At 38.8% G+C, this 20,449-nt stretch overlaps 1 protein-coding gene across 5 annotated transcripts in view; it reads left to right on the top strand.

Annotated features, from left to right (window-relative positions):
- wap (DDB1 and CUL4 associated factor wap) overlaps positions 1-20,449 on the top strand; it is a 270,305-nt gene that overhangs the window by 153,375 nt on the left and 96,481 nt on the right. For 4 of the 5 annotated variants that reach the window (XM_090388979.1, XM_090388980.1, XM_090388982.1 and 1 more), the window contains one exon: positions 4,216-4,333. The exons of the other annotated variant lie outside the window; for it this stretch is intronic. In XM_090388979.1, coding sequence (XP_090245105.1) covers positions 4,216-4,333 — 118 coding nt within the window. The remainder of the gene's footprint in view (positions 1-4,215; positions 4,334-20,449) is intronic. 5 annotated transcript variants of the gene reach the window in all.

The following is a 20,449-nucleotide window of genomic DNA, read 5'->3' as shown; positions in this document are numbered from 1 at the left end:
AACCACATACCTCGACATAAGCGCAGCCTTTGATGCCGTGTCGATTCCGGCCTTGCTCCTCCTACTTAAGGAGAATTTTCACATTCGAGGTGATATGCTGTGCTTTTTGGAATCACTTCTCAGTCACAGAATACTTATTCTCCATCGGCAGCAACATACCCTATCCTGCGACATTACTGCTGGAGTACCGCAGGGGGGGTGTCCTGTCTGGTGTCCTGTTCACCGCCATCATCGTGCCCAGTATTGCCTCAACGAATGGTCTCCTATGCTATGCCGATGACTTCAAACTGCTGACTCCAATTAACCCTGGCGACAACCCCGCCCAGCTCAGCAACAGGATCAATTCCCAACTTAAGGATCTAGAATTGTACCTGGCAAACTTCAATCTAAAAATCAACCCTCTGAAGTCTGCTCAGGTTATATTCTCCCTTAAATCCATGCCGACAGTACTCAATGTTTCACTCGCAGGGGTACGAATACCAAACGTACCCTCGCACACAGACCTTGGCGTTCTGTTCGACCAAAAGATGTCCTTTGTCAACCAGATCGACAAACTCAGTACCAGATTTTCTCGTCTACGGTGGATCTCAAAGCAGCAGCTGCTACACGTCCGACATCCTGCCACTGTTAAAAGGTTCATCACCTCCACCCTGCCATTCTCTATGGTGTAGAAATATGGGCCTCTGCTGCACATACAAACCTTAAGCGGGTGTACACTGCTGAATACTGGCTACTGAAATGGGCGAATAACAAGCTTCGGCTACCTCCCGCTACCACAACTACCATGATGGCACAAGCACTCGACATCTCGAGGTTGAAGTTCCTGATCGTTGAAAAGAGGCTGGTCTTCACAGCCAAACTCATCTCAGGCCAAATATCATCACCAAATATTTGGAATGCTTGCTCTTGGAGGATTCCTCAGCCAAGCCTAAGATCGGTACCAGCACTTGTGGCTCACCACAACAGGCTTGTACTCACCGAAAGATTTCTGCCCAAGCAGATGCTCGCTGCCCTCAACCGTGTGGACGCCGACATCGACACCATAATAAGTAAAAAGAAGGACAGACACAACTTTATCAAAGCTCTTGAAACCTGAATCACTGCCAAGTTGTATTTGTTTTTCTTTATTTGTGTTCAGCTCCTTGTTTTTATGATGTATTTGTATTTCTTTTTGCATTTGTAATCTGTATTTTGTAGCCTTTTGTATGTGTTCGCTATATTTTGTAGCCATTTGAATTTGTACTTATGTTATCTATATGTGAACCCCTGGCGCTCGTAGCCGTGATGGGATATTGTGCTGTAATTCTACTTCACAATAAAGATTTATTTATTTATTTATTTATCAATATCATTCATAAACACCGAAAACAACAACGGACCCAACACTGAACCTGAGGAACTCCACTAATAAAATTAGTCCACGTTGAGCAGTGTCTATTGATTACCACTCTGTCTTCTCCCACTCAACCATCCCCTTATCCATAGCAGCAATTTGCCTCCAATGCCACACTGCTCCAATTTGTGCAGCAGTCTTCCATGTGCAACAGTATCAAAAGCCTTTCTAAGATCCAAATATATAATATCAAAGTTATTCCCTGCATCCAGTTCTTTTGTGACTACATCATAGTATCCAATCAAATTGGTCAGGCAAGACCTGCCCTTAACAAAACCATGCTGCGTCTCAGCTATAATTGAATTCTGTCTAGATGATCCTGCAGTGCTTCTTTAACCAGTGCCTCCATTAATTTCCCTGTAACAGAAGTTAAACTAACAGGTCTATAATTACTTGTGTCAGCCTTTGATCCTCCTTTGTGAATTGGGGTTACATTTGCACATCTCCAGTCTATGGGTACCTCCCCTGAGTCCAAAGAAGCTCTCATAATTATGGCTAGGGGTTTGCTTACTTCCTTTGCTGCCTCCTTTAATATAACTGGATAGATCCCATCCACCCCAGGTGCCTTTTTTATGTTTATCCTCAACAATCTCTCCTCCACTTTCCTCTCAGTTATTACAAAATCATCTAGCTCACTGCCAGTGTTTACTTTACCTACGTCATTCTCCTTCCTGAATAACTCCTCATGCGTGAATGTAGATGCAAAATACTCGTTTAGATTGTTAGCCACCTGAGCAGGATCCTCAACTGTTGAACCATCAATATCCAGTGGCCCAATCTGATTCATCCCTTTCCTTCTTGAGTTTAAATAGGTAAAGAACTCTTTTCTGTTTTTCTTTGCATCCTTTGCCAAGGATTTTTCGTAGTCTGCCTTTGCCTGCCTAATCTCCTTTGTGACTTGGTTACAGACCAACTTATATCTATCATAGGCTTCCATGTCACCCATTAATTTGTATGTATTCCATGCATTTTTCTTCTCTGCCACATGTCTCATTAGTTCATCTGACAACCATTTAGGCCTAAACCTTGAACAATATTTCTTAGTTGGTATGTAAAGCCTGGTAGCTTCCAAGATTAGTTCCTTGAATGCTTCCCATTTTGAGTTTGCTGTTGGTAACATCATCAGTTGGTCCCACTGTATAGAATTTAAATACTGTCTCAGACCATCATAGTCGCCTTTACGAAAACAAAAACCCTTCCCTTTACCTCTGATGGTAGTTACCTCCTTGAGTAAATCCCACTTCAACACACTGTGATCACTGCCACCTAGTGGTTCATTTATCTGCAAATTCTTAATGCATGAAGAATCACTACTGATAATCAGATCAAGAGTATTGCTCCCTTTTGTTGGCGCACGAACATGCTGATGTAGAAAACAATCATCCAATAAATCCACAAAAGCCTTGCTAGTGTGTGAGTGACCAACCCACAAATTCCAGTCAATATCTGGGAAATTAAAATCCCCCATTATAAGACTCTCTGATTTACTGGCCCACTCTATTTCCCTGTACAATATCTTATTATACGCATCAGAGTCATTAGGCCTATAACACACTCCTACTCTCAATTTTGATTTCCCTATGCTTATGTCACACCAAACTGACTCGACACTGCCCTGTCCATCGATGTCGACTGGCTTCACTTCCTTGGATTTTATGTGTTTCTTAACTAATAGCATAACCCCTCCTCCCCTCCTGTCCTATCTATCCTTTCTATACACATTGTATTCCCCAAATTCCAGTTCCGCATTCCTTATATCTGTGTGACACCATGTCTCTGATATCCCAACAATATCTGCCTTTGATGTTTTGAGCAATACCTCAAATTCATCAAATGTATTTACCAAACTCCTAGCATTGGTGTACACGCAGGTATACATGCACCTGTTTCTATTCTTAGCTACCCTAACACAACCCATGTGTTTACTTGTACCACAATGACTCCCAGCAGTCTCTGAAATATCCTGCACCTTGTTTTTCAGGCTTCTGCTCATTTCAATAGAAGCAGTGCAAGAATCACTTCCACCTCTGCCAGTGGCTATTGTTAATTTATTAGTCCTTGTATCCCCCCCCAACTAGCAGTTTTCCGACCCTCCTAACATTGCCTCGACAGCATCAGCAAAAATTCTTGCACCCTTTCTATTTAAGTGTATCCCATCCCCGTAGAAGCAATCTCTCCTGTTAACAAGTACAGTCCAGGCTGGAAAAAATTCTATCCCTTGAGCCTTGCACAATCCCTCCAGGGTCGAATTGATCGACAAGGCTCTCATCATATACTCCCTCCTATTGTGTCTGGGCAGAATTGCCTAGAAATATTTTGTTTTATATAACCTTGTTTTTGTGCATTATAACCTTAGTTGCTAATGTGCCAATAAAACCAATCCAACCAATCTGTTCTGATTATTTTGTAATAAATAGTCTTATTGATTTTTGAACAGACTCTGTATATATTTTATTTTGTGCAATTAATGTTGACCATGATAAAATCTTTTTTTAAATGGGATTATACCAACAGTGGTGTGAGTACACAGAATTCCAATGCTTAACTACACTACTGATCTACTGCATCATATGAAGTGACTTGTAGCATAAAATTGAAATTGTACTGAATTGTGTGTAGTTTACATGTAAAATTATCTCAGTTAATGATTTTTCTTTTTGTTTGACCTCAAGCTATGTGAAATTTTTTGTTTGATCATAAATGGCAAAAGATTTTCTTAGGATGGCGAGAGAGTGAGTTTTTCAGTGCTTACTTATTCTTATTAAATATTACCAAGCGCTTTAAATATATTAAAACTATTTCCTAATTATGCTTACTTTTAGGTAATTATCCTTGACGTTCGTGTACCATGTACACCTGTAGCAAGGTTAAATAATCATAGAGCTTGTGTTAATGGAATTGCTTGGGCACCTCATTCATCTTGTCACATCTGCACAGCTGGTCAGTATATTTCTTTATGTCTATGTTTTTCTGATGCACATTTTTATTATTTCAAAATTTAGTAAAACAGAACTCTGATATTATAGCTAGCCAGTATATTATATAGGGCAGTGGCCACTTTCAGTGACAATAAAAAATGGAGTACTTTGTACTTCATATTTATACTGTTTAAAACAGTCTTATTAAAAGTGGACACAGTTGCGTCCTGATTAAACTGTATGAAGAATTCTGTTAAAGAAGTTACCGTGCATAGGTTCTAATACCTTTCATGTTTGGGATTTTCATTAAAAAAAAAAAAAATGCAATAAAGCTATTAGTACAATGTTAGGTGACAGTTAGAATGTTACCCATGTTAGGTGACAGTGAGAACGTTGAGTCATTGAAAATGCATTTTCTGACAATATTAGTTCCGCATCGCGGTATAATGGTTTTTCCACTTTTCATTTGTTTGGAATGCTGTGATTTTCAGATTCCATTGCAGACTGGAGGTATTCTTATGGATTTTTCATTGTGGTTGGAATTAGCTGATCTTGTGCTGTGTTGTGGGAAGTAGGATTTTTGCCATGAGTTATTTCATTTTCTTCAGCTCACATGATGCTCAGATTAACCTGTATACCATATGTACAGACAATACACAATAAATTATATGAAATGATATGCACGAATGGAAGTATTGTGACTATAGAGGTCAATGCACCAAGGAAATCTCCAACCTACCTACCTCCCTCCCTCATAAATACTACTGTACTGGTTAGTTTAGATTTCTATTCATTTTCCTCTGTTACCGAAATATGTATGTTATTTCATTGACATGTTTAAAAGCACCCAGTTAGAATCTTATTGTTGATACGAACTTATGAAGACTTTCTGAATTGGTCCAAGTTCAAGAATTTTCATTGCAAAATTGCTTCCCATTTGTCTTAAAGATAAAAAAAAATAATAAAAAAAAAAATGCAAGGAAATAAGAGTTTTGCTGTCAGTTAAAAAAAAAAAAAAAAAAAAGAAGCTTTCTTGTACAACAATGAAAACCAATATCTACCAAAAGAGATATGTCATAAACATTAATACATTACGTACCATAAACATATTTACACTATCCTACCAGAATCACAGAACATCTGTCTGATTTCAGGAAAATGTGTTTGACTATGAAATATGCAAATAGTTTGGCCTATAAAAGCAGTCAATAGCCTGGAATTCATTTCCAGTATGTGTGCTTGGATAGTTTGGGAATGAAAAGAGCACTAACAAAGTTTTAGAGAAGAATGATAGTTGGATATCTAGTTGGTGGGAATATGTTTCTATTTCTCAGAAATTAAACATTCCCAAATCTACAATTGGCATTGTGCTTTAAGAAATGATGTCCAGAAACAATACTGACAAGGGAACAAACAACTTAGTCAAGTTGAAACCTCATCTGAAATTTCATTCATTTGGAGATCGTCAAGTAACGTCTCCATGCAAATTTTAGCTGCTGATTCCAACTGCAAGTACACTGGGAGGGGGGGGGGGTGGACACAAATCTGAATTTTTGTTAGCAGTACATTGTGAAGCTGTATTTGTAGTTGCTTCTGGGGGATATGCATGCATTTATTTGAAGTGGAGGGCAAAATGTAGTAGCCCTCCAGATGGTATATAATAAGATGACTTTTTTAAATACGATGCTGATTTAAAAAAAAAAAATCCCATAAGACGTACTCTTTGCTGGCCACTCCATTCAGTCAACTTGTGTTTGTCTCTGTGATCACAAAGTATGTACACTTGATGCCTTCTATATATGGAATCCTAAATGTTCTGTTACTTGTAATACGAGCGAAATGTGTAAAATTATGCAAGAAAGCAAGCTGCTTCTTCTATTCTAATTCTTCCTTAAATTTATTCAAACTATCCACTTCCACAAAACGAGATGGATCTTTGTTTTAACAGTCATTTGTCCTTTAGCTGAAAGCAAATTTTTGCGCATCTATTCTGCAACCATCCTTTTTGGGTTTAAATTTTTGTCCCCTTATGTGTGTCATCCAAGCAAGAGTTAGGATGCCATTTGCATTTAATTTACTCAATCCATTTAAGGCCTCAAACCCTTCATTTGGTCTCCTCACAGGTGCATAATTTCCAGGTGCTGAAATTTGCAGAACTGAAGTCTTTTGTTGTAAAAAGTACCTTTTGAGTTTACTAACCTTGTTGCTCTCTCTGCACTCATTCCAAGAGATCCTCATCCTTCTTAAAATGAGCCTTCCAGACCTATATGGTATTAAACATTACATTATAAAATGCAATAGTCACCTCCTTATCTCCCTACTGGGAGGAGGTGATCCTGTATATCACTGAAAGAAACCCCATGAGATATCCTTGCAGCCAGTCTATGCTACACAAAAAAATTGCCAGATTGTACAGTTAACCCCCAGATGTACAGCTCTCTCTCTCCATTACTTTTGTATGTTATTTGGGATTACTGCTTCCCATATGCAAAACCTTGCCTTTTTTAAATTCAATAGTCACCTGTCAGTCTGTCTGGCTAATTTTTCTAGGTCTTGTTCAGCATCATACCTGATTTCTGTCATTAACCACCCTGCCAATGGTCACATCATCTACAAACTTCAGCATTAAAGTTTGTCGCCATTAATATTGTTAATAAATATTGAAATGCCACTGCTCCAATTTGTATAGCAGTCTTTCATGTGGAACAGTATCAGAAGCTTTCCTTAAATCTAAGTTTATGATGTTGTAATTATATTTTGCGTCTAGTTCCTTTATTATAACATCACAGTAATCAATTAGTTTGGTCAGCCAAGATCTTCCATTAGCAAATAATGGTGCAATTGCTGTATAACAGCATTCCTGTAAAGATGATCCGACGCCCACGGGATAATAGTAGCAGAGGCACAAGAAACAGAAATGACACAAGACAGTAATTAGTGGCAAACATTTATTTGACATAATATTAATAATGTAGTACGAGATGGATGCATTTCATGATGTTACAACAGATGCTCGAAGATTATTTGATCATTGATTCCATTATTTTGCCTACTGAAATCAAGTTTAGGTCTATAATTACTCAACTTTTCCTTTGATCTGTCTTTATGAATGGAGAGACATTTGCACATCTCAAATCCATTGGGACATTTCCTGAATGAAGGATGCTTTTATAATTATGGCTGAAGGTTTACTTACCTCTTTTGCTGTTTCTTTTAATTATGTATACATTAAGTGCAATAGCATCATTAATACACAGCCATTTCTGAATAAACAGAATATTTATAAAGCGGCATCGTTTTAAGTTATATCTCATATTGTGAATGCCTTCACACTGAGTTGCCATGATATTGCACTACTTCGAATAAGTAACACTTCACCTAAGGAGAAGACTAATGTTACTTATTCTCAGATAGGTACCACCACCCAGACGCCACCGTTTCAGGGCTATTTTGTATTTGTGTGGGATAATAACTCGACTATCCAGTTGTCCCTATTAGACTTAGAAAAGCAAAAAGGTAGAGGGAAAGTAATAGTAGGAGTGGAAGAGGAAAAGAAATGGTGTAGAAGAATGAAAGGGACAGTAACTCCTTCAACTCACATCACTCAAAAATTCAAACTCCTCGAATAGGCAACGCTTCCCCAGTGGAGAAGGCTGTTGTTACCTATTCTTGGAAACTCCAGACATCATCAGGTTCCCCTTGGTGCCGTTTCAGGGCTATTTGGCCCTCCTTCGGTGGGTGGGTTGGTACCCAAGTGATGCAATGATGACAAAACAGTTATGAAGTATAACTCCACAATACGAAAGATGCCTGATGGTGTATGATGTATTTAGACTAAGATGCATTTAGGGCTAAAGCCTCAAGCTGCGAGCAAATTTAGACAATGTATACAGGGTGTCTCAAAAATATTGTTACAAACATTTAGGGGAGGTAGGTAACATCTAAAGGAATGTGAATCGCATAGGAACCCATAACCGGAAACATCACGCGATAGAAGTAGCAGAGGCACAAGAAGCAGAAATGACACAAGACAGTAATTAGTGGCAAACATTTATTTGACATAATATTAACAATGGAGTACGAGATGGGTGCATTTCATGATGTTACAACAGATGCTCGAAGATTCCACCATGAGACACCGACATGCGTGACACCGACGCAGCATGGATTGGCAGACATGGTCGAACACACCTGGAGTTTCTTTGACAGTAGCGCAGTGCAGACGAGTCTCGCCACGAGATCCATTATCATCTCCACAGGCGATCCATACACGATAGATTTGAGGGTCCCCCACAGAAAGAAATCGAGGCTCAATAAATCAGGTGAGCGTGGGGGCCAGGCAACTAGTCCACCACGACCAATCCATCAACGCTCAAAACGCCTGTTCAAATGGTCACGAACACACCTTCCATAATAGACAGGCGCCCCGTCATGTTGAAACCAAATGTTATGTCTCACATTTGCTGAAACATTCTCAATTAACCCTGGTAGAACTTGTTCAAGAAAGATCCGATATTTAGTGGAGTTCGTGCGGGATGGTAACAGGTATGGGCCGACTAAGCAGTCACCGACCATACCTGCCCACACATTTATTGCGAAGCAATGTTGTGCCGCATGGGGGGGCCACACTGTGTGGGTTGTCGTGAGCCCACACATGAGCATTGTGCTGATTGAATAGGCCTTCCTGAGTGAAATAAGCCTCATCCGTTACCAAAACATAGGCTGGAAAATTCAAGTCTTGAACACTTTCTTGGAGAAACCACTGTGCAAAAGCGACACGTGCAGGATGATCTTGGGGGAGCAGTAACTGAACCCTTTGGAGATGAAAGGGGTGTAAGGAATCATCATGCCAGACACACTGTACACTGCAACGAGACACTCCTGAAGCAACGGCACGTGTGCTGGCTGGTAGTAGGATTATTCTGGATGGCATTCAACACACTTTCTTCCAGTTCGTGTCGAATGTGGTCTGCCCGCACTACTCCTGTTACCTCTAAATGACCCATAATCGCAACAAATTTTGATGCACACACGCAAACAAACGGTGGTCTGGTACATGTCTGTCTAGGAAGCGTTCTCCATAAATTCATTGAGCGGCTCGTCCATTGGCCTCTGCTAATCAATACACTAGGTGCATGTTTGCCAGCTCACAGTTCGTATATCGATGCATGCTCTTTGTACGGCGACTACTGCTTGAATGAGTAAACCAGAAAGTTTCCCTCTCGCAAACTGATGAACATCACCGTGTACCGACTTACGGTGACGTTTCCGGTTATGGGTTCCTATGCCATTCACATTTCCTTTAGATGTTACCTACCTCCCCTAAATGTTTGTACCAATATTTTTGAGACACCCTGTGTATTAAGTACAATTGCATCATTAATACACAGCCATTTCTGAATAAACAGAATATTTAAGTTATATCTCATATTGTGAATGCCTTCACAACGAGTTGCCATGATTGCTCTACTTCAAATAAGTAACGCTTCACCTAAGGAGATGAATGTTACTTATTCTCAGATAGGTACCACCACCCAGACGGCACCGTTTCAGGGCTATTTGGCCCTTCTTCAGTGGGTGGGTTGGTACCCTAGTGATGCAGTGATGGCAAAACAGTTATGAAGTATAACTCCACAATATGAGAGATGCCTGATGTATTTAGCCCACGATGCATTTAGGGCTAAAGCCTCAGTCTGCGAGCAAATTTAGACTATGTATATATTAAGTGCACTCGTTGTGAAGGCATTCACAATATGAGATATAACTTAAAACGATGCAGCTTTATAAATATTCTGTTTTTTCAGAAATGGCTGTGTATTAATGCTATTCCACTTAATATACAGTAATACCCCGACTTACGCGAACTCGGAGTTACGCGGTTCTTGATTTTTTCGTTTGGCAACGCTGCCGCCCACTATCTTCAAGGTCGTTTTTCATATGTTATCGATATACGGTGCGACGGCGGAGAATGAGAGCGAAAGATGAACAGAATTCAACTTTGCTGCTTTTATGTTTTTTATATCAGTGAAGGGGAAACACATTTCACCATAATATAACGTAAAAACCAACACAATTCCAGCTATCGGTATAATCGCAAATGCAATTAGATCGAGTTTACTACCAGTTTATAACAGATTTCACTAGCAGAAACGCAACTGGATTTTTATTGTTTTATGGTAGTAACCCCTAGAAATGTGAGGTGTTAATAGCGTATCTCTGCCTTTATGGTGTTGTTTATTCAGTTGCTACATGCGCGCAGCTTTGTTTATGCGTATCAAGCGTGCCTCCTCGTTTTGTAATTGTGCTTTATTCCCTAAAAATGAGTAAAATACTTAATTAAAAGGTGTGAAAAGGAAGCGTCCTGGTGAAGACACTGCAGATTCAGAGAGAAAAAGAAAAGCAATTATCGATAAACAGAGGCGGACTGGGTCAAAAATTCTTACCCAGGAAAATTTATAGTGGCCTCATACTATGGTTTATGGCCAAAATCACACTGGCCCACCGGGGTTTCCCCGGTAAGGCTTATGGCCAGTCCGCCTCTGTCGATAGAGAAAAAATATGAAATTGTGAAACGCTTTGAGCGAAATGAAAGACCATGTGATATTGCACGTGCTACAGGCCTAAATGAAGCAACGGCGAAAAGCACATGGAACGAAGAACGCGTTATAGCTACAAAGCAAGGAATAAAAAAAATTATTAGCTTGCTACGAAGAAATTCTGCGTGAAAAAAAGAACGCGCTGTGTCGTCAGACGAATTTGTTAGATTTTATGAAGCCATCGACATCGAAATAACTTTTTAACGTAAGTCATTTGTTTTTTTAATACATATTTTGTATTAATATGTATAAAGAACTGCAATTTTATTAATATTTTTCTTCTAAACGAGTGTTTTTGTTAGTCCTTGGTCCCAATTAAGCAAAATTTATATGTATTTATATGCAAAGTTGTACCCCGACTTACGCGAATTCGACTTACGCAATTTTCGTCGGACCCACCTATCGCGTAACTTCGGGGTATTACTGTATACATAGTCTAAATTTGCTCACAGCTTGAGGCTTTAGCCCTAAATGCATCTTGGTCTAAATACATCATACACCATCAGGCATCTCTCATATTGTGGAATTATAACTGTTTTGCCATCATTGCATCACTTGGGTACCTACCCACCCACCGAAGAAAGGTCAAATAGCCCTGAAACGGTGTTGTCTGGGTGGTGGTACCTATCTGAGAATAAGTGACATTAGTCTTCTCTTTAGGTGAACCATTACTTATTCGAAGCAGTGCAATATCATGGCAACTCGTTGTGAAGGCATTCGCAATATGAGATATAACTTAAAACGATGCCACTTTATAAATATTCTATTTATTCAGAAATGGCTGTGTATTAATTATGCTATTGCACTTAATATATACATAGTCTAAGTTTGCTCGCAGCTTGAGGCTTTAGCCCTAAATGCATCTTTTCTTTTAATTTAATTGGATAAATTCAGCCCCATGTGATTTACTTTTAGCTTCAAGAATTTCACTTTCCTTTCGCAGGGACTAGGAAATTTCACCAAAAACAATTTGCTGAAAACAGTATACAAATTATCAGTTCACTGATAAATAAATTGGAATCAATAACACAGTAATAATTTGTTTTAAAATGTTTATTTTTAATTCAGAGCTTGTTATATCAATTCACCAAGAAGTCAAAAAAAATTTTTTTATTGAAATATATAATAATTATATAAATATTGTTAACATTGAAAATACAGAGTAGTATTTTAAAAGGTAAGTCTTTCAATACGGTTCACAATTTTATGGAATTTTTATTGTTAAGAACGGCATAAAATGGGAAAACCAAACCTACATATCTTATTACTATTTCTGCAAATGTATTAAAATGATTTAAACAGATTAAGTCTAGGAATTTTCAGAACTTTGGTGTATTTTACTGCTTCAGAAAACCAAAATTACACCCTTTCCATTGGTTCCCTACTTATGTGGCAGGCAGCATTTTATTTTAGAAATATTTTCTTTAACTCTAACGTTTTACTCTAACGTTATATTAAAGGAGGCAGCAAAGGAAGTAAGCAAACCCTTAGCCATAATTATGAGAGCTTCCTTGGACTCAGGGGAGGTACCCATAGACTGGAAATGTGCAAATGTGACCCCAATTCACAAAGGAGGATCAAAGGCTGACACAAGTAATTATAGACCTGTGAGCTTAACTTCTGTTCCAGGAAAATTAATGGAGGCACTGGTTAAAGAAGCACTGCAGGATCATTTAGACAAGACTTCAGTTATAGCTCAGACACAGCATGGTTTTGTTAAGGGGAAGTCTTGCCTGACCAACTTGATTGGATACTATGATGCAGTCACAAAAGAACTGGATGCAGGGAATAACTTTGATATTATATACTTGGATCTTAGAAAGGCTTTTGATACTGTTGCACATGAAAGACTGCTACACAAATTGGAGCAGTGTGACATTGGAGGCAAATTGCTGCTATGGATAAAGGGGTGGTTGAGGGGGAGAAGACAGAGAGTGGTAATCAATGGACACTGCTCATCGTGGACTGATGTTATTAGTGGAGTCCCTCAGGGCTCAGTGTTGGGTCCATTATTGTTTTCTGTATTTATAAATGATATTGATGATGGTATATCGAGCTTAATGTCCAAGTTTGCAGACGATACAAAGGTTGGCAGGGTTGTCAAGGACACTACTGACACTATGCTGCTGCAACAGGATCTGGAAAGGTTGAGCAGATGGGCTGAGAGGTGGCAAATGAAGTTTAACATTGACAAATGTAAAGTACTACACATGGGAAACAGCAACCCCAGAGCAACGTATCAACTCTGTGGTACAACACTGACAGTGGTGGAGAATGAAAGGGACTTGGGGGTGGTTGTGCAGGCAGATATGAAGTTCTCTGAGCAGTGCAGACGGGCTGCAAGAGTAGCTCATGGAGTATTGTCAATGATATACAGGAATTTTTCCAGCAGGGATAAGGAGGTGATTATTCCATTGTATAAGGCGATGGTCAGGCCACACCTAGAGTACTGTATACAGGTCTGGAGGCCTCATTTCAAGAAGGATGTAGAACTGCTGGAACGAGTACAGAGAAGGGCAACAAGATTAGTGAATGGAACAAAGGGGTGCTCTTACGAAGAAAGGCTTAAGTTTTGCAAATTACAGTGTCTGGAGACTAGGCACCAGCGAGGTGATCTGATAGAGGTGTATAAAGCCTTGAATGGTTTAAGCATGCTCAATGCTGATGGGATTCTTCCTCTAGCTCAGAAAAATCACCTGAGAGGGCATAAATTCAAATTGAGGAAAGACAGATGTAGGATAGACGTGCAGAAATTTGCCTTTAGCCAGCGGGTGGTTGGTTGGTGGAACAGACTTCCATCCCTTGTGGTGGAGGTTGATAGCCTAAATAAGTTTAAGGCTCAGCTGGACAGGTATTTTGAACGAACAGAGGGGTGAAGTGGAAGTGGTTTTTTTTTTTTTTGGCTGATGCTGCATAAGCTTGCTTTCTTGCATCAAATGCCTCTACTAATGCTAATGCTAATGTTACAACAGTCATCCAGTTGTAATTTAAATGTGTTTCATGGCACATTTAAAACTGTTCCTCTTTCCTCCCAGCTCGACACATTTCATGGTTAAAGAAATAATGATGTTATTCCTTGTTATTTGCATTAAAAAAAAAAAGTTAAATTGCAGCAATTAGGTCCTTGAGGATGTTACAGACATTCTCTCGGATACGCTAGACAAGCAGTACTGGCTACCTAGGAGTCTAAAACGCTGATGTAACTGACATTTGGGTGACATTCAAGTCAAGTAGACCCAATTTCGGCGAAGTCCGGATGGTCTGTGACAGCCAAATCCTCTGCTTGACCCTTCACGATGGTGAGACTGTTAGTAATCTTGGGTATAACCTTAATGCACAAGCACACTGTGGGTGACCATCCAGGTATGAACCAATGTAAGCACGGGTCGAGGTGTGACACCCACACTACATGAAGGAATGCTGCCTCTCTGTGTTACCATGCAGTACTAGATGGTAGATGACTGACTCTCATCAACCGATGCAATACCACCACTTTGCTTATTGGAGGCTTGAAGTGGTGGAACGAATGTTTAGTCTCCAGAGCTAAGTTCTGGTCAACCCTTCCCCATCTCTTCCATCATGCAGTATGACTGATGACTTTTGAGGTTATAATGAACATCATGGCGAGATCCAATCTTCCATACATTTCGAGGGTACAGCTCTAAAACTGTGTTTGCAAGCCGGCCACTAGTTAGTACACTGGACCGAACCTATTGGTAACTCTTTAGGAGGCTTCCGGATCAGCTAGTGTATATATAGTGTGCAAGATATAGATATAGTGTATCTTGCTATATCTACTCTGCCAGATAGTAACTGGAGGGAGTCCGAGTAGTATGTATGCATGGGGCATTGTCGAGGCCATGTTATGTCAAGAATCTGGGTATATTCTTACCATGTGTATGCCATATCCAAAAATTTCATTACTTCATACAGCATGTCCCCCCACTTTTTCTTACTATTGAATACACCATGAATTGTCAAACTAATAGAGTAAGCTTATCTGCGAAAAGATCTAAACCTCCCAAACACTTCCTAGTTCATTTCACAAATATATGTGGTCTCAATTCTAATCTCAACGATGTCCATTTCCACTTGCAGTCTGCCAAACCCCCATGTACTTTTTCTGACAGAATCTCAGTTATTGGTTAATTCAACTACTGCTCATATCAGTTGCCCAAATTATTCACTGCATGATTCATTTTGCCTCGAAGGTCGTACTTGTGCACATGTCCGTTCTGGTATTCCCTGTCAGAGACTTGACAATTTGGAATCTCCTCTCTCTTCAATCTTCTCTGGCTTAAAATCTCTCTACCTGACTGTGTCAAATTCATCTGTTGTCTCTACCATTCTCCCAACTTGACTAATCACTTGGAGCTCTTTTACTCTCTCTCTTTGCAACTTGACTTTCTCCAGTCCAACTTTCCTAACAGTGAGGTAATTTTCCTTGGTGATTTTAATGTTCACAACTCCAGCTGGCTTCCGTTTTCTAGTCACACCTACCCAGCTGGTCGAGAGATGCTGAGGCTTTTGCAATTACTAATGATCTTGCACAGATTGTTCATTTATCTACAAGAATACCAGACAAACCTAACCATACAGCTAACACACTTGATCTTTTTCTCACAAACAAATCTAAGTAGACAGTCGAAGTGAGTGGTCCATTAAGCATGTCAGATCCTTTATCCCTGTGCTCCTGAACTTACTTCTGTTCAAGAGAAGAACGTTGCATATTATAATTGGCTTGTTTCTAATTCTTTAGTTTCATTTTCTGCCTACACCAGAGCTCGCAATATTTGTAAAGCAGTTATTAAGCAGTCGAAACTAGAGTTTGAACAGGCTAAGGGTAGAAAACTTGCTTCTTGCCCTAATGGTAGCCGAGCATTCTGGTCTCTCGCCAAAGCTATTGGCCGCAACTTTTGGCCATCTCTGCTCCCACCTCTGTCCAAACCAGGTGGTCTATTGTCACTTCATTCAAGGATAAAGCTGACCTGCTAGCATCCCATTTTTCATCCAATTCATGTATTAATGATCTTGGTAAAAGACCTGCCACCATTCCCAAAGCGCTCCATTCAATGTCTCCTGTGGTCTTTCGTCAAAAGGATGTCAGAAGGATTTTGACAAATCTTGATGCTAAGAAAGCTCCAGGTCCCAATGGCATTTCTCCACTTGTTCTCAAAACCTGTGTTCCTGAACTTACTCCTATTCTTTGCCGCCTTTTTTCACTTTCTTATTCCAAAAGTGTTTTTCCTTCTGCTTGGAAATTTGCTCATATCTAGCTAGTTCCTAAAAAGGGTGACAAATGCCTCCCATCTGATTATTTTCCCATTGTAATCACTTCTATTCTTTCTAAAGTAATGGAGAAATCAATTAACCGCCAACTCTTAAACTACCTAGAAACCTTCCGTTTGATGAATGATCGCCAGTATGGATTCCATCAGTGTCGATCCACTGGTGATATTCTGGCTTATGTTACCCATTTATGGACTAATTCAATGGAAAAGTTCGATGAAACACAAATACTTGCTTTTGACATCTCAAAGGCTTTTGATTGTGTTTAGCATAAAGGTGTTCTAAACAAGCTTCCATCTTATGGTTTGCCAACTGTTTTTTGTAATTGGTTATCCAGTTTTCTCTCTGATCACTCACTGAGGGTGATGGTAGATGGCACTCTGTCTTCTAACTTCTCCACTAATGCTGGTGACCCCCAAGGTTCAGTTCTTTCCCCCACTCTTTTCCTCTTGTATATTAATGACCTTCCATTGACTGGAAATCCTATTCATAGTTTTGCCGATGATAGCACATTGCATTCCACTTTCCATTTTGAGAAACCTTGCCCTGCTTAGTCAGCTTCAACTTCTTGAATATCTGCTACCAATTCCTTAAATGCCGATCTTCAGGTAATTCTCCAGTGGGGCAAAGACAACTTAGTTGATTTCAACCCTTCTAAAACTCAGCCTTGTCTTATATCTCGCAAAAAGGATTCTTCTGCTCCTATGCTTATCTTTGGTGACACTCCGATTTCTAGGAAAAGTGATATATCTCTTTTGGGGATTACCCTGACTTCTAATCTCTCTTGGCACAAGCACATTACAAATATTGCTTCCTTTGCATCTAAAAAACTTGGTTTTCTCTTTCGATCTCGGCGTTACTTTTCTTCCAAACAGCTGCTCACTCTGTATAAATCGCAAATCCGCTCTAACATGGAATATTGTTCCCACATCTGGGATGGTGCCCCCAAAACCTCTCTCAGGCTTCTTGATTCCATTCAGAAGAGGGCAGTTAGGTTATTTAATGATTCATCTCTAACAGAGTCTCTCCACTTGCTGTCTCAAAGACGTACTGTTTCTGCTGCATGCCTCTTCTACAGATACTTCCATGGGCACTGTTCTTCTGAATTGGCTTCTATAATTCCCACTCTCTCTCTTTCAAAACAGTCCGAACACATGCAGCCACCTGCCAACATCCATTACTGTCCAACTTCAAACTCACAGAACCAACTTTTTACTTTCCTCGTTTATTCATTCAACTGCCGTTTTCTGGAACAACCTTCCTTCATATGTATTTCATGAAAATTACAGTCTACAGAAGTTCAAGTCCACTGTCAACAAATATCTTCTTTCATCTTCTCAACCTCCAACCCAAGCATGGTACTAAGTACTATAGGTGGTTCTAATATCACTTGTGTTTGGGGTTTACATAAAAATTAAAAAAAAAAAAAAAAAAAAAAAAGTACCGTTATCCTTCAAAACAGATGAAAGTCAGTCAGTGGGGTGTGGCTTGCACAAGAGATTGCCCCTGATGTATATCAGGGGCAAGCGACCTTTAACTGTGAGCTTGATGAAAATTTTATTAAGTGCCCAAGATTGGTGCCATAGCTATAAGTGGTGTGTGTATATATATATATATCCATTATTTTAAATTAAATAAAACATAAGCCAGTAGTATGGCAAAAACTGTAGAGCGAAAATTAACATAAAAATAACCCAAATAAACAATCGAACGAAAAAAAGAATAGATATAAACAGTAGCCCAGAAACCCTAATATAATTTCGATCTTTAAATCCAATTAACAAAAACTATACAAATTTTAGGATAATGCCAATTAGTTATTAATTTAGCGGTACCCCCCCCCGAGAGGTACCAGTTCCGAAAGACGTGAAATATCACCCAAAGAGGGTTAAAGGAACTACCAAACGATAACAAAATCAAAATAAACTAAAATAAAATAGAATAGACTGACCATCATGCCCCATATCGACAGAGGACCACGAGGCCAATAATGGTCATGGAATCGCTGCTTACAGTATACAGTATGTCAGTAGTGTGGCTCTGCTTTAGAGTGCTGTCTGTTCTATAGTTTATTTTCGCTGCATAAGGACCACCGCCATGCAAATCCTCTGCATTGGTTGATCTATCGGAGAATGGAAGGGTGGTTTGGTTCTTCGATATTTCCGCCTTTGCGATGTTTTGTATGACGATTGAAATGCAGTTTTTGCCATACTACTGGCTTATGTTTTATTTAATTTAGAATAATGGATGTATTTCAGCTTCATATGGAGGAATTGCATGTCGCTGCCTCTAATGAATGCTTAATTATTTATTCATTTTACTATAATTTAACTTTATTTAATATAATTCAATGATAGTATATATATATATATATATATATATATACTATCATTGAATTATATTGAATAAAGTTAAATTATAGTAAAATGAATAAATAATTAAGCATTCATTAGAGGCAGCGACATGCAATTCCTCCATATGAAGCTGAAATACATCCATTATTCTAAATTAAATAAAACATAAGCCAGTAGTATGGCAAAAACTGTAGAGCGAAAATTAACATAAAAATAACCCAAATAAACAATCGAACGAAAAGAAAGAATAGATATAAACAGTAGCCCAGAAACCCTAATATAATTTCGATCTTTAAATCCAATTAACAAAAACTATACAAATTTTAGGATAATGCCAATTAGTTTAATTGGCATTATCCAAACTAATTGGCATTATCCTAAAATTTGTATAGTTTTTGTTAATTGGATTTAAAGATCGAAATTATATTAGGGTTTCTGGGCTACTGTTTATATCTATTCTTTCTTTTCGTTCGATTGTTTATTTGGGTTATTTTTATGTTAATTTTCGCTCTACAGTTTTTGCCATACTACTGGCTTATGTTTTACTTAATTTAGAATAATGGATATATATATATATATATACATACACACCATAATTAGATAAGTTATAGTGCAAGATATTTTGTTATTTTATTTTAACATTTTAAACGCAGTAATATTACGATTCTATATATATATATATATATATTTCTTTTTCTTTTCTTTTCTTTTTTATTATAATTGTATTTATATATTCTTTTTATAAGGATTTTTAAATGGCAGTGATAATTACCAAAATGATAGGGTCTAAAAATTAATTTTAGCAAGACTGAAATGTCTTCAAGACCAGGACACATTCTGAATATCGAAGGTTTCCAAATTAATCAAATGTATAAATTCAGATATTCAGGATCAATCTTACAAAGTGACAGATCACCCCAAGCAGAGAATTAAAGATGGCAGAAAGGCTATCAGCATGTTATATTCTGTTCTATGGAGCAGAAATATTCTAAATAAAACAAAGAAACATATTTCAAATGATAGTACAAAGTCTTTTATTATATGGAGCTGAGACCTGGACTTTGAATAGGTGAGGGGAAAACAAATTGCTCTCCACAGAAATGGATTTTGGGGATGCTCAGCAAGAGCTTCTAGGAGAGACGACGCCTCCGTAGCCAGGTGGGAAGGAGCAGCAGTGCGTAGCACACGCTTCTCAATTAGACCGGGGTTCGAGCCCGTCACCACCAAATACAGAGGATGCGGAAAGGTCAGGGAATGACCACCGTATATCCCGGAGCAATATGGCCTTAGTTGCTCATGCTCCTAAAAACCAAATAACAAACAAACAAACTAGGAGAGACAGAAAATGGAATGAAGACATAAGAGAGAAAAGGAAGTGAAAAAGAAAATAGTAGTAGTAGTAGCAGCATGTGATGCAAGAAAGCAAGTGTATGATCTTATGCAGCATCAGCCAAAAAAAAAAAAAAATCACACCATTCCCTCCAAATGCCTGTCCAGTTCCTCCTTAAATTTATTTAACCTATCAATTTCCACTACAGACGGAAGTTTATTCAAGCAATTAACCACCCGCTGGCTAAAGGCAAATTTCTGCACATCTATTCTACATCTGTCTTTTCTTAATTTGAATTTATGCCCCCTTAGGTTCGTAATGTAAACAAGTGGAAGGATCCCATCAGAATTCAGCGTGCTCAATCCATTCAAGGCCTTATACACCTCAATCAGATCACCGCGCAGGTGCCTTGTCTCTATCCACTGCAATTTGCAGAACTTAAGCCTCTCTTGGTAAGAGGATCCCTTCATTCCCCTCACCAATCTTGTTGCCCTTCTCTGTACACGCTCAAGCAAATCTACATCCTTCCTAAAATTAGGTCTCCAGACCTGTATGCAGTACTCAAGGCG

The sequence above is a fragment of the Mastigoproctus giganteus genome, chromosome 14 (genome assembly GCF_048544385.1).
Source record: "Mastigoproctus giganteus isolate SK-2022 chromosome 14, ASM4854438v1, whole genome shotgun sequence".
Classification (NCBI taxonomy): domain Eukaryota; kingdom Metazoa; phylum Arthropoda; class Arachnida; order Uropygi; family Thelyphonidae; genus Mastigoproctus; species Mastigoproctus giganteus.
This window is presented reverse-complemented; position numbering and strand designations above follow the sequence as displayed.